The 12000-nt window shown below is 42.6% G+C and overlaps 1 protein-coding gene across 3 annotated transcripts in view; it reads right to left on the bottom strand.

Annotated features, from left to right (window-relative positions):
- Positions 1-3131: 3131 nt before the first annotated feature.
- LOC106809738 (phosphatidylinositol-glycan biosynthesis class X protein-like) overlaps positions 3132-12000 on the bottom strand; it is a 15673-nt gene continuing 6804 nt past the window's right edge. Inside the window, exons 2-7 of one of the 3 annotated variants that reach the window (XM_014812930.1) lie at positions 10663-10801; positions 9907-10003; positions 8058-8177; positions 7551-7645; positions 6822-7006; positions 3132-3172 (exon numbers count right to left, since the gene is read on the bottom strand). In XM_014812930.1, coding sequence (XP_014668416.1) covers positions 6857-7006; positions 7551-7645; positions 8058-8177; positions 9907-10003; positions 10663-10801 — 601 coding nt within the window. In that variant the 3' untranslated portion in view covers positions 3132-3172; positions 6822-6856. Of the gene's footprint in view, positions 3173-4601; positions 4934-5694; positions 7007-7550; positions 7646-8057; positions 8178-9906; positions 10004-10662; positions 10802-12000 lie in introns of those variants that run through there. The other 2 variants (XM_014812929.1, XM_014812927.1) reach the window with 2 other exon arrangements.

Genomic DNA, 12000 nt, shown 5'->3' with positions numbered 1-12000 from the left:
CAGGGCGCCCCTGCAGTAGTGGGGACGACGGGTCCGCAAGCCCCGGGCGCAGCGTCGATAATTGGTGGACTAATAAGTGAGTTGCTGCACCTTATATCGCTGTGATACTAACAAGCCACTACGCACACTGCGCAATGCACGCAAACACGCACACGCACCACCGCACACGCAAACACGACACACACGACAGGCACACACCACACAGCCACACACACACACAAACCCATCACGCACGCACACGCTGTCACCACAACACACGCGCGCACACACACACACACACGCCACACACACCACATACACATCACACAAACACACACACACACATACACTACACACACACACACACACACACACACACACACACACACCACACACACACACGCACGCACGTACGCACACATCACACACACACACACACACACACCACACACACCACACACACACACACACACACACACACACGCCACACACACACACACACAGCAGACACACACACACACACACACACGCGCGGCGCGCGCGCGCGATATTAGTCCGTGAACGCGCGGCCACAGCCGTATTGTTGTGAATCATTCATTTTTGATTAACCGCGAACACAATCACGCAGCGCGCGCACACACACAATCACACACACACACAGCACACACACACACACACACACACACACACACACACACACACACACACACACACACACACACACACACATTACACACACACACACACACACACACACACAACACACACAAACCCACGCACGCCACACGCCTGTCACACACGACGACGGCGCGGCAGCACACACACACGCCAGCACACACATACACCACACACAACACACCACACACAACATACCACACACACCACACAACACACACACACGCACGCCACGTACGCACACACACACACACACACCACGCACACACACACAACAGACACACACACACACACACACACACACACGCGTGTGTGAACGCGCGTATTGTGTGAATCATTCATTTTTGATTATCTATAACGCATTGTATTTGTTTTTGATTATTTGATTCTATTCCAATGTCTGCTAACCTAAAAAATTTCATTTAAGTTAAAAATTTATAAAAATTATATTCATCAATAGATGGCGTACAGATTAACATTATACATCTCGTACGTGTGAATCCATGGTGTATAACCATAACGTCCTAGTAGCCGAATGGATAAAGCATCTGACTCCTAAACCATTGATTCTGGGTTGGAATCCCACATCGGGAAATGCTTTGTTTCTTCCCTTTTGGACTGTTTAGTATGTACTTCTGCCGCATTCACCGTTAATTTGAAATTTTTTTTACCACATTTAAACGTTTAGTAAAAATCCAGAATAGACTATGGTAGATGATAATGATATCGCAAACTGACGGGAACACTTCACGGAAGCCTATGTAGGTTACATATCAAATATTGTTATATTTTCTATATAATTTCATTTTATTCTTTATAATTTTTGACTTTTTTATTTTAATGACTTTTATCTTTTGATTTCTTATTATTTTTTACTGTTGGGATGGGATGGGATGGCATGCGATAGGATGGGATGGGATGGAATGGGATGGCATGGCATGGCATGGGATAGGATGGGATGGGATGGGATGCGATGCGATGCGATGGGATGCGATGGGATGGGATGGCATGGCATGACATGGCATGGCCTGGGATGCGATGAGATAGCATGCGATGGAATGGGATGGGATGGGATATGGGATATGGGATATGGGATGGGATGCGGTGCGATGGGATGGGATGGGATGGCATGGAATGAGATGGATGGATGGATGCATGGATGGATGCATGGATGGATGCATGGATAGATAGATAGTTCGAGTTTTTGGGGTAGTTTCCTTTCAACCAAGCGGTCACCAACTGAGTAACGCCACTGATTTCCCCGGGCAACGCCGGGTATCCCGCTAGTATAAGATGTTGTGTCAGACCCTCACTCACCAGTCAGCTTCATACTTGAACGTCACAGTCTGTGATATCGGTAACCTCAGCCTATTGTAGGTACCGTTAGGTGACGTACAATGACACTGGCAGCCGGCAGGGACCGGGGTTACAATCACATTTGAACGTCACAGTCTCTGATATCGGTAACCTCAGCCTATTGTAGGTACCGTTAGGTGACGTACAATGACACTGGCAGCCGGCAGGGACCGAGGTTACAATCACATTTGAACTTCACAGTCTCTGATATCAGTGGCCTCAGCCTATTGTAGGTACCGTTACACGACATTACGCCCTTACCACACACATTAACCACATAAACGCAATTAATCGCTAGTGGCATTTGCCACGTATTTATGCTCTGATGTGAAGGCATAGTTTTAGAGATGATTTCTTGCCAATGTCGCACAACGTGGTTACTCTGACATTGAACAAAATATGTAGAAATTCTACTTAGAAGTGAGCCTTAAGTATTACTAGACGCCGATATTATGCACTAAGCTTCAAATGTTAAGCCGGATAGCAGCTCTGAGCATATTGGGTGCTGCACGCTCTTTCTTACAAAATGCTTATCTTTATTTCATGACGAATGCACCCTCCCGCACCCATCTAAAGCTTAAATGCTGTGCGGTTCTGCGCCAGCCTCCTACCTGCTCGCCTGCTCGCATCAGATGCTGCCGGCTGCTCCGCTACCTTATTATTTGTGCAGGCGAGTTACATCTGAAAGTATAGATATTGATGACAAATACACTCACGCGCACGCACACACGCACGCACGCATGCGCACGCACACACACGCGCGCACACACCCCCCCCACCCCCACCACACACACACGCACGTACGCACGCACGCACACACGCACGCACGCACTCGCATGCATTAGTGTATGGGCGAGCGGTGTGCTGCAAGTCAAACTGTTTTCATATTTACGGACTATTTGCATGAGAATCGCTAACCATTAAAACGCCCACAGTGTATCTTCTGTAGAAGAAAGTGGAGTACTGCGGGTGACTTGTAGAGCGGGTGACTTGTAAATTGGCAAACCTTCCCCAAGTTTTATTTCGCGGGAGATCTAGACTAGAATCGTACGTGTGAGCGCATATGGCGTATATATTTATTCTGCGATTTGAAAAAATAGAAAGCCGTATGAGGCACTTACTGACGACGCGATTTGCTGTTGCTGTTTGCAGCGGGCGAATTCTGTAAAGAGTAAAAACAGAAAAGGGAGAGAGTGTGAGAGAGGGAGGCGAAAGCGAGCGAGATACGCGAAAGAGAAAACGTCGGGGAGGCAGCGAGAGGGGCGATGAGAACAAGATATAAAGATATGGGGTGAGGGAGAATAAAACAGACGGAAACGAGATATAGATAAATACAGAGGAGAATAACGGGAGATGAGAAAGAAAGAGTAAAAAAGAGAAAGAAGGTGGGGGTAAAGAGCATGTGCGTAAAAGATAGATATATAGGGAGCTCAAGGCATAAAACATTATCAGTGAACAAAACCTGGACGAAACGGAGTGGGCAGTGATGATAGGGGATGGTATCTGTCAAAAAGACATAACGAGGAGGCGAAACACTAAATGACTGCATGTTGCGAATCGTAAGAGAGAGCCTCTACGAGTCGATGAAGCCGGCGAATAGAAGGGAGCGGCCGCAATAATAATGGCGACGTGCGGAATATGTTCGTGGTTTGAGTTGTTTGTGTTATGTCTCCGTCGTAAGAACAATAACATTCATTGTATAGGTTTAATCCTGATTTAATAACTCAAACAACAGGTTACAACTTAAACACGGCAACACAGCCAGCGAGGCTGGAGCTGCCACAAACGTCTACGCGTAGCTCGCGCTGCTAGCACAAAGAACCGTTACGCACACCTGCTGCGTTGTCGAACGACCTATCGATTCGAATCCATTTATGCAGACAGCTTGTGCCGTTAAAACAACTTAATAACATAGCGTGATTTGTATCAGTTTGATTTCGTTTCGAGCAGCGGTCGATGGCGCGCGAGCGCGGCACAGCGCAGCACGCAATCGCGTTAATATCACATGATGGATGCTGGTTTCATCAGATTCTTGGCCAATGTTTGAAGAGAAAGTGCCATTAGAAGGGAAGTTATAAGATATCGCTACCGTATTCTTGTGACAACACTAAACGCATATATAGCAAGACAAGACCGTTGGGGGAGTTTTGATAGCGCTGTGGCGCATACGTGCTGCGAGGGGTATATAATATGTGCTCTGCAACGCGCTCGCGTGCGGCCTATACAATCGTCCGGGAGAGAGGCAGCGTGTGCCCACTAAGACTGACAACCTATGTTTTGTGAAACATTTACGCAACGCTTCTGCACTGTACGCCGGCTTCACAAGAGTTGGACAGGAAAACCATGCTGTCAGCAAACCCGTCGCGTTGTCGTGACGGCCAACATACGGGAGACCATTAGCGATTTCAAAACTCTTAACGGTCTTTCAAAAAACCTTTTAGATGACAATGGATTTTCCATGCCATGGGAAAACAGCAAGAATGTTTGGCAGCGTCGCCATTCTACCACTACGTACCAAGCGGTTTGGAGCTGTGCAACGTTTGTTGGATGAAATGTAGTACAGACGATATTGTACAAAAGGTCGGCTTCACTGGCCACTGGCCTGTGTAGTTTCTCGACTTTAATGAATAGTACGATCGATTTCCAACGGGGTATGACATCTAGTATATATATATATAATGTATATATATATATGGAAATAAAACGTGAATCACAACTTACACAATTAGATCAACACTTCTATCACACGTTAGGGTTAGTTTATGCGTGAGGTATTTTATATGAGATCCCTATCAGAGAGCAACAGCCATCACAACAAATCCACATCGCACGGCTGGTTTCATCTTTCTCTGACATCCACTAACGAGGAAGGAGTATGTTTCCACAGTAACCAGCGATGACAGACTACAGGACACGCGGCACACTAGAAATACATACAAAATTCTAGAGGATCGGCTCAAAATAATAGGGTTATAAGTACGCAATAGTGTAACGATGCTGTTACAAGGCACTCCACCCCCCCTCCCCGACACGACGCGATCGCCTCGCGATCGCCGACGCGGAGGTATTGATTGAACAGAGTTATGGTTTATGACGAACCAGTTATGGCTGCCGCAGTCGCGACAATGGGGTGCTGGCTGATTGGGGATTAACTCTGGGACAACCCCGATTAGCGGTGCGGGCGTGCAAAGACTGCAATATATTTGGCATAGCGCTATAGCAATGAACATATTAAGACAATAATGCAGACTGACACCAGCTGTTCAGTCATCCGTGTAATCCAGTCTAATTTAGTCCAAGAGGATTAGATGCAGCAAATGAGGCGTGAAGCCAATCATCGCCAACGTCGAGGAACCATATTGAACGCCCGTGACGCGTCCGCGCGAATAGACGGCGCCACATCCTGGACGGTGGTGCTACAGAATAGCGGGTCTTCCCCGTTAGGTGCCGCCACCGCCCAGAGCGAAGGTGGTGAAGCCAGGTGAACGCGGACGTGTCCGACGCTGTGATTGGCGCGCGCGGCGCGTGCGTGAGCATGCGCCGCGGAGTGCCAGCGGTTATAAGAGCCGCTGCACAAGCGGATTCGAGGAATGCTCTCCCTAACTCCAGACGCGACCGCCTGTGAATTTGTAACAGTGAAACAATAGTGAATCTCAGTCTGAATTAAACAACATCAGTCATACATACATATATATATACAGTACATGGTATATATTCTTTGACTTTCTCTTTGTCTATGTGCTTTGGCTATGAATACTACATCACAATCTATAACTATGGAGTAACGTAAAACACTGCGTTACAATAGCACTGTAACGTGATTTCGGCATGTTTACTTGTATAAGCAGATGTACTTGCACGTCATCAAGAAATGAAAGGTATAAACACACATTAAGGTCGCATGCAAATATTGCTGCTTTCATAGGCAATCAGTCAACGAAAACACAATTCATGCACTGCCTGAACACATTTACGTTTGCAAAGTGTGCACACTACATATGGACTTTATATGCTTTTAAAAATGAACCTTTACTCAGTTTACACATAAAAATGAGAACAACAAAACAACCGAATAGCAGATATAGAGGGCGTGTTTTTGCATCCCACAGACATTAGACGTTAAAGAAATTACAATGATTAGATCAGTCATTTCACTTATTTCCTTTAGATCTGGTCTAAAGTTTACCGATTCGAGTAAAGTGATTTGTCCATCTCATCTCTCATATGATGTGACAAGCATTGGGAGACACAATCTGAGGCAAGACATCAGAGTTGGAATTTATATCCCTGAGTATTCAGAGATACAGTTTTCACACAGTTTCTGCTTCGTAAATTATTGAAATCAATTAGTAAATGGCAACATAACACATTCCATAAACATTGTTTTTTTTATGAACAGGGGAATGTATTACTTGCATATCACAATATTACACAGGGAATGTCGCTCTTTTTAACAAAATTATTAGATGTGGATGATGTTATTAAGAGCAATGACAAAAGACAACTTTAGCTCGAGGGACGTCAGGATACAACTAAGAAGCCAGTGTTAAAAACACAAACGTGGCAGCGGCGGCACTGGACAGGAATAAATCTGTTGTTCATATTATATAGTAAATGTTGGTTCTTCAGTCTTTACTTTGGAAATACAACAACAAGTTAGCAAAGTTATCAACACTAATAAGTCTAGCTTTTAAGTCTGACCAATCATAAGATTATCAATTTTTCAGCCTTCAAATATTTTGTTCAAGTTCGTGCTCAGTGTTCATTAGACTAAACTGACTCAAATGAATTATTTTATGAACATTCAATACATTTCCGATTCAATAGCAGAATTATAATTTCTTAGTCAATCCAGCTTTCTCCTACATCGTTTCCTCCACATGACCATTAGTACGAGCAAGCATCCCATGGAGGTAACACAGACGGTTACCACGGCAACCATTGTACGATGCTGCACTTGTCCTACAGGGACAAACATGCTCAGATTTCTCTTGTTCTACAATGAAAGAATATAAACATGGATTGAAACGACATAACACGTAGAGCAAGACAACTAAGTCACATTATAAATATATACTACTTGCATGTAAAGAATGATGTTAGTTAAACAAACAGTCTTATTTTCCTTATCCCCGTAACATTACCATTTTGCCCACTTTTTTTGCAGAAATTACAAAAACATTATATTTTTAAGAGGCTCTGGTGTTACAATTTTGTATTTAACACGCTTCTGAATATTTAACACTAACATTGTGTGGTCAATATCTGACCAAGGAATAATAATCTTATCGGTGTGGTTAAGTTTTGACCAGATTGGACCGATTCATGACCAAATCATGACCATAATTGTCTAAATTTGTTTGTCAGCATCTGAAAATTCTGATCATGTTTATCTATGCTTAACATGGTACTGATTCATATAATATATGTTGTATTTATAATACATGATGAAGTAACAAATTGTGGTTTGCTGTTAAAAACTTGTAAAAAAAAATTCCTCCTCTTTGTATTTCTCAGACAGGAGAATGTTTAGTACTCACTGCTTTGTAAAGAACAGGCAACCAGTTACATGTGCTCTTACTGGTAGAATCACACGGAGCCTTGACAACATTGTTTCCTGTACAACCTAAAGAACCTGCAGCCAACAAACACAAATTAAAGTTGCAACCAGTTAAAATATGGTTTGCATTATTACACGCTGAGAGGGTCTATGTCTCCCTGGGTACTGCCAGAACGTACCCTGGGTACGGTCCGGTATACCCTGGTAACTATCTAATATGCCGGACCGTACCTCGCCTACTCCACTAACGAGTGTAGGGAGTCGGCTACGCCTACTCCCTAACCCTAACCCTAACCATATCAGATAGTTACCAGCGTACATTCCGGTATACCGGACCGTACCCAGGGTACGTTCCGGCAGTACCCAGGGAGACGTAGACCTTATCACATATTATAGACACAGAATAGATGTGACACGGGAAATTTTAACTTAAGTCTTAATTAAGTATTTTAAATTGATAGAGAGCTCTGCCTATGAAAGAACTTACCAAACTTGGCACAGTATATCAAGAGTTGGGGGTGTTTTATGACAACTTCTATAAACTGCAGCGTGTCTGCTCTGTGGTACCGACCATGGATCGGTAGTGTAACATCTGCTGTTAGTTCCCCTGTGTAAAGCAACGTAAAAGAAATAATCAGTGCAAATTATCAGTAAATGCACTGTTAAATTAACAGAAAAGCCATTGTTATGTAGGTAAAACCACACAAAAATTGCACCGCAATATATCTGTTACACTATTGCACTTCAGTGCGCAAGATTAGCACTATTTTGCTGGCGGCCGCTGGTTCAACCCCCCCCCCCCATATAATCAGTCCACTTGCCTTATTCAAAGTTTTACCTATATTGCCTTTATATCAACAATATTTACTAATTTCCGGACTAGTTTTTACTTCACCAAGACTCTACTTCTTAATACAAACTGTGCAAATAAATACTATGAGTATGCCTAATAAACACAAATTAAGCTAATACTTTTATTAATAATGGAATAAATTGAACAATATTAAGCGCCTGTTCAAACTTGTAAGGGCCTGTTCAATTTGTCTAAGGGCCTGTTTAAAATTTTGGGTGGGCCTGTTCACATTTTGGCTAATTTCATGCCCTGCACTTTGAAGTAATTATTTCAAACAGTCTTCCCTATTGTTCTTGTATTTTCCCAACCACTGATATACTTACTGGTATTGCTTACAAGTGTAACATGAAGTTTCTATAGTAAGACTAAGATGTCATAGAACACTTGTATGTCATTAACTTTCACCAAGACATTCAATGATTGATATTTCTTTGTTGGCTTCTTGTTTACATGGTTACACGACAATGCCACTTGTTTGTCGCAAGGACCTGTTCATATACTTTGTTAAAGGTATCGTTTACTCTAGGTTCTAGGGTTATTTTCAGTTAATTTAGGTTAAAATTACGCTACATAAAAAGTTTCATGGTTCAATCACCATTAGAAATATTATTAAAAAATGTTTTAAAACTAACGACTACAGTTTGATTACAATAACGGTGGCGCCACTCAAAGCGCACGATCTGATAAGTTGCGCAAAACCACTTTTTAGCCAAAGGCTACAGACCAAAGGTGTTTCTTATTTATTAATTTAAAAGCAAAAGGATTGTAATATCTTATAAACGACATATAGTTTCAGTTATAATATGGATAAATTTGCCCTAAAATGAATATCGTTCGATTAAATAGCATTTAGGTAAATATAATTGCACTTTTGTGATTAGCCCTCGGTCTGTAACGTGCAAAATAAATTGTCAAATACGTAACTTTTTCGGGGTGGCAGCACGGTCGCGGGTGTCATGGCGCCGTTCAAATTTCGTAGCGTTGATGTGTAATTAATTATAACAATTAAATTAGGTATCTGGTAACAAGTACGTGTGGGTATAGACGATTTGTTATAGAGTAAGTACAGTTGTGTGCAGTAAAATCCAAGAGTCTACTATCCCTTTTGTGTTATTGCAAAATTGCCTAAAGTAATAGAAATGGTAAATAGTAATGACTACTGCGTCACTCAATGAGATGCACTTTTCCCATGACACTGAAGAATCTGGCTGCATTATTTCCTATTTTGCATACCATCACATGTCGTGGCAATATTTATACTGGAGTAATCGGTAATATGTCGGCTAATACATGTGACCTGGTTTGTCTATGTTTTTTTTAGATTTATTAAAAAGATAATGGTTTTAAATGGAGTTAGGAAAATCTCAACATTATTGAATTGCAGTATTAGGCTTTCTCTCTAGCACCACAAGCTCATGTTAAATGTGTTCTGCAAATTCATTTCAGTATGCAAAGGCTTGGCATTATCTCGTTATTAACTCACCGGTGTAGCTGCTATTAAAGTTTGCAAACACATGAAGCGTGTGCTGTGTTGACAGGTACTCTGGTGCCTCAACATCAATTGTTTGGCTAGAGTATACCTGAAAACAATAGATAAAGTGGTAGCATAGTGAGCCATTTCGTATAGATCTTAGTTAATATATATGTGCTGTGAGAATCCCTATTCAGTTAAAAAAATACACGGGGGCTCGAGGCGATTTAGCCCCCGAAATTCCAAAAAGAGCCCCTGTAAATTTGCATAGAGTTCAATGCAAACCAAATTTTAGAGTGCTATTTTCATGCACGCGAGCTTGAAAAGTAGCCCCCGAAAAACAAATTTTTTCCCTGTCCCTATTAATAAGTGTAACATGAATGTATGATTGTTCTGTACTTCATTACACAAACAAATCTGTATGTGATTGCTACTCGAGGGAAATAGCAAAGGTAGCATTTGTGGACAGCTGACCATGATATAGATTTGGTTCCATATAATGGAAATGCTCAAAGTAGTATTTAAGGACAGGTGGCTGTTCCTTAGAGTAGATGCAAATACATATTTGACTGAATACAAATGTGTATATGTTTATATAAAAAATCGATGGTAAAAAATACATTCCAATTTCTTCAAGTATTTGATTATACAATACCATCATGAATGGTGTGTATGTATAATAAAAATACTTGCACAACATCCTATTGCAAATCTTGTATATCCAGTGATAGATTAGTCTGGGTTAATTACAACAATAAGTAGTCACACCTCTGGTCCACCTTGTGTTTGCATTGCAGCCACCTGGTACAGATCTACATATACACCACTTGGTATGGTTTCTATAAGAAGGAGTCTGCACTGTTGCTTGCCATCAATGCCACGCACAGAGACTTTGGTCTGTAGATCTCTGAAACAAAGAACCAATACAGTAAAAAACTATACTGTGCCTGCATACTTTAATGACAAATAATGTCATTTTATTTGCACACTAGTTAGTTAAATCCTTCCTGCGCCTATGTGGCGCATAGGGAGGTGCCTATCTCTGTTTCCTTAACCAGAGGCCACGCAGCTGCTTTCACAGTAAATGCTACAGCGGGGGGTTAGTCCAATGGTAGCACTGCGAGTTAACTTTCCACCCATTTGCACACTAAAGGGACATAAGGCTGGGTAATTTTCTTTTTTTCTCTAGGATGGCGCTTGCTCTCTTTCTTGCCCTCGTTTTCCCTTGCCTTTCTCTCCCCCCTCCCCTCTCACTCTCTCTCTCTCTCTCTCTCTCTGTATCCCTGCCCTCTGCCTTATTTTCCCCCTCTCGGTCTCTCCATTTCCCTTTGTTGATCTGTTTCATCTCTTCCTAGCACTCTTTGTGCATGTGTGTCTCTTTTTGTCTGTCTCTCTGTCTGTCGCTCTCTATCTTTGTCTCCCTCTCCATCTTCTCCCTTTCTCTCTCTCAATTTCTTTCACTGTCTCTACAATGACTCCTTTACTATCTCTCTCTCTCTCCGCTTCCCCCTCTCTGTCTTCCCGATTCTCTGCTTCTCTCTCTCTCTCACTTTTGTATTTTTGTCCTTATAGCCTCTGTTTCACTGTCTAGCCCCTCATGTAAACATTAGGTTTAGCGTCATAAATTAACTTGCAAACGCCACCGCCAGATGGCGCTACACGGTCTATCGGCGTTTCGGGCGTATCAGTGGAACATCGTCAGCAATCTCGTAGTTCTGGTACAGGGTAGCGAAGGAGCAGTGTAGGGAGGGGGAGCCTGGGCAAGGGAGGGGGAGGGAGAAGAAAGTTTAGAATAGTACTAGTAGGTGGCGTAGGGCGAAGCTAGTGAAGAATGAGGAAGGTAGACCGGGAGCCCAGGGGGGTCAGCCTAGCTGGAAAGGAAACCAATTTTCATGCATATAGCAATGATTCGTGTACATACCCATGTAAGGAAATGTAAGTCTGGCAGGCAGCCGCTGGTGGGTGTGGTCAGTGGGGTCATTTGAAAGGCACCCCAAAATTGAGCTAGATTAGCTGGAAAGGAACCCCCATGAAACCTAGATACAATAATGTAACCCAAACCCAACCCCTATCTTCTCTGGGTTTGGGTTACATTATTGTATCTAG

Source organism: Priapulus caudatus, unplaced genomic scaffold, assembly GCF_000485595.1.
Source record: "Priapulus caudatus unplaced genomic scaffold, Priapulus_caudatus-5.0.1 Scaffold380, whole genome shotgun sequence".
Lineage (NCBI taxonomy): Eukaryota > Metazoa > Priapulida > Priapulimorpha > Priapulimorphida > Priapulidae > Priapulus > Priapulus caudatus.
The sequence above is the reverse complement of the archived record's forward strand: the minus strand, read 5'-3'. Positions and strand labels throughout refer to the sequence as shown.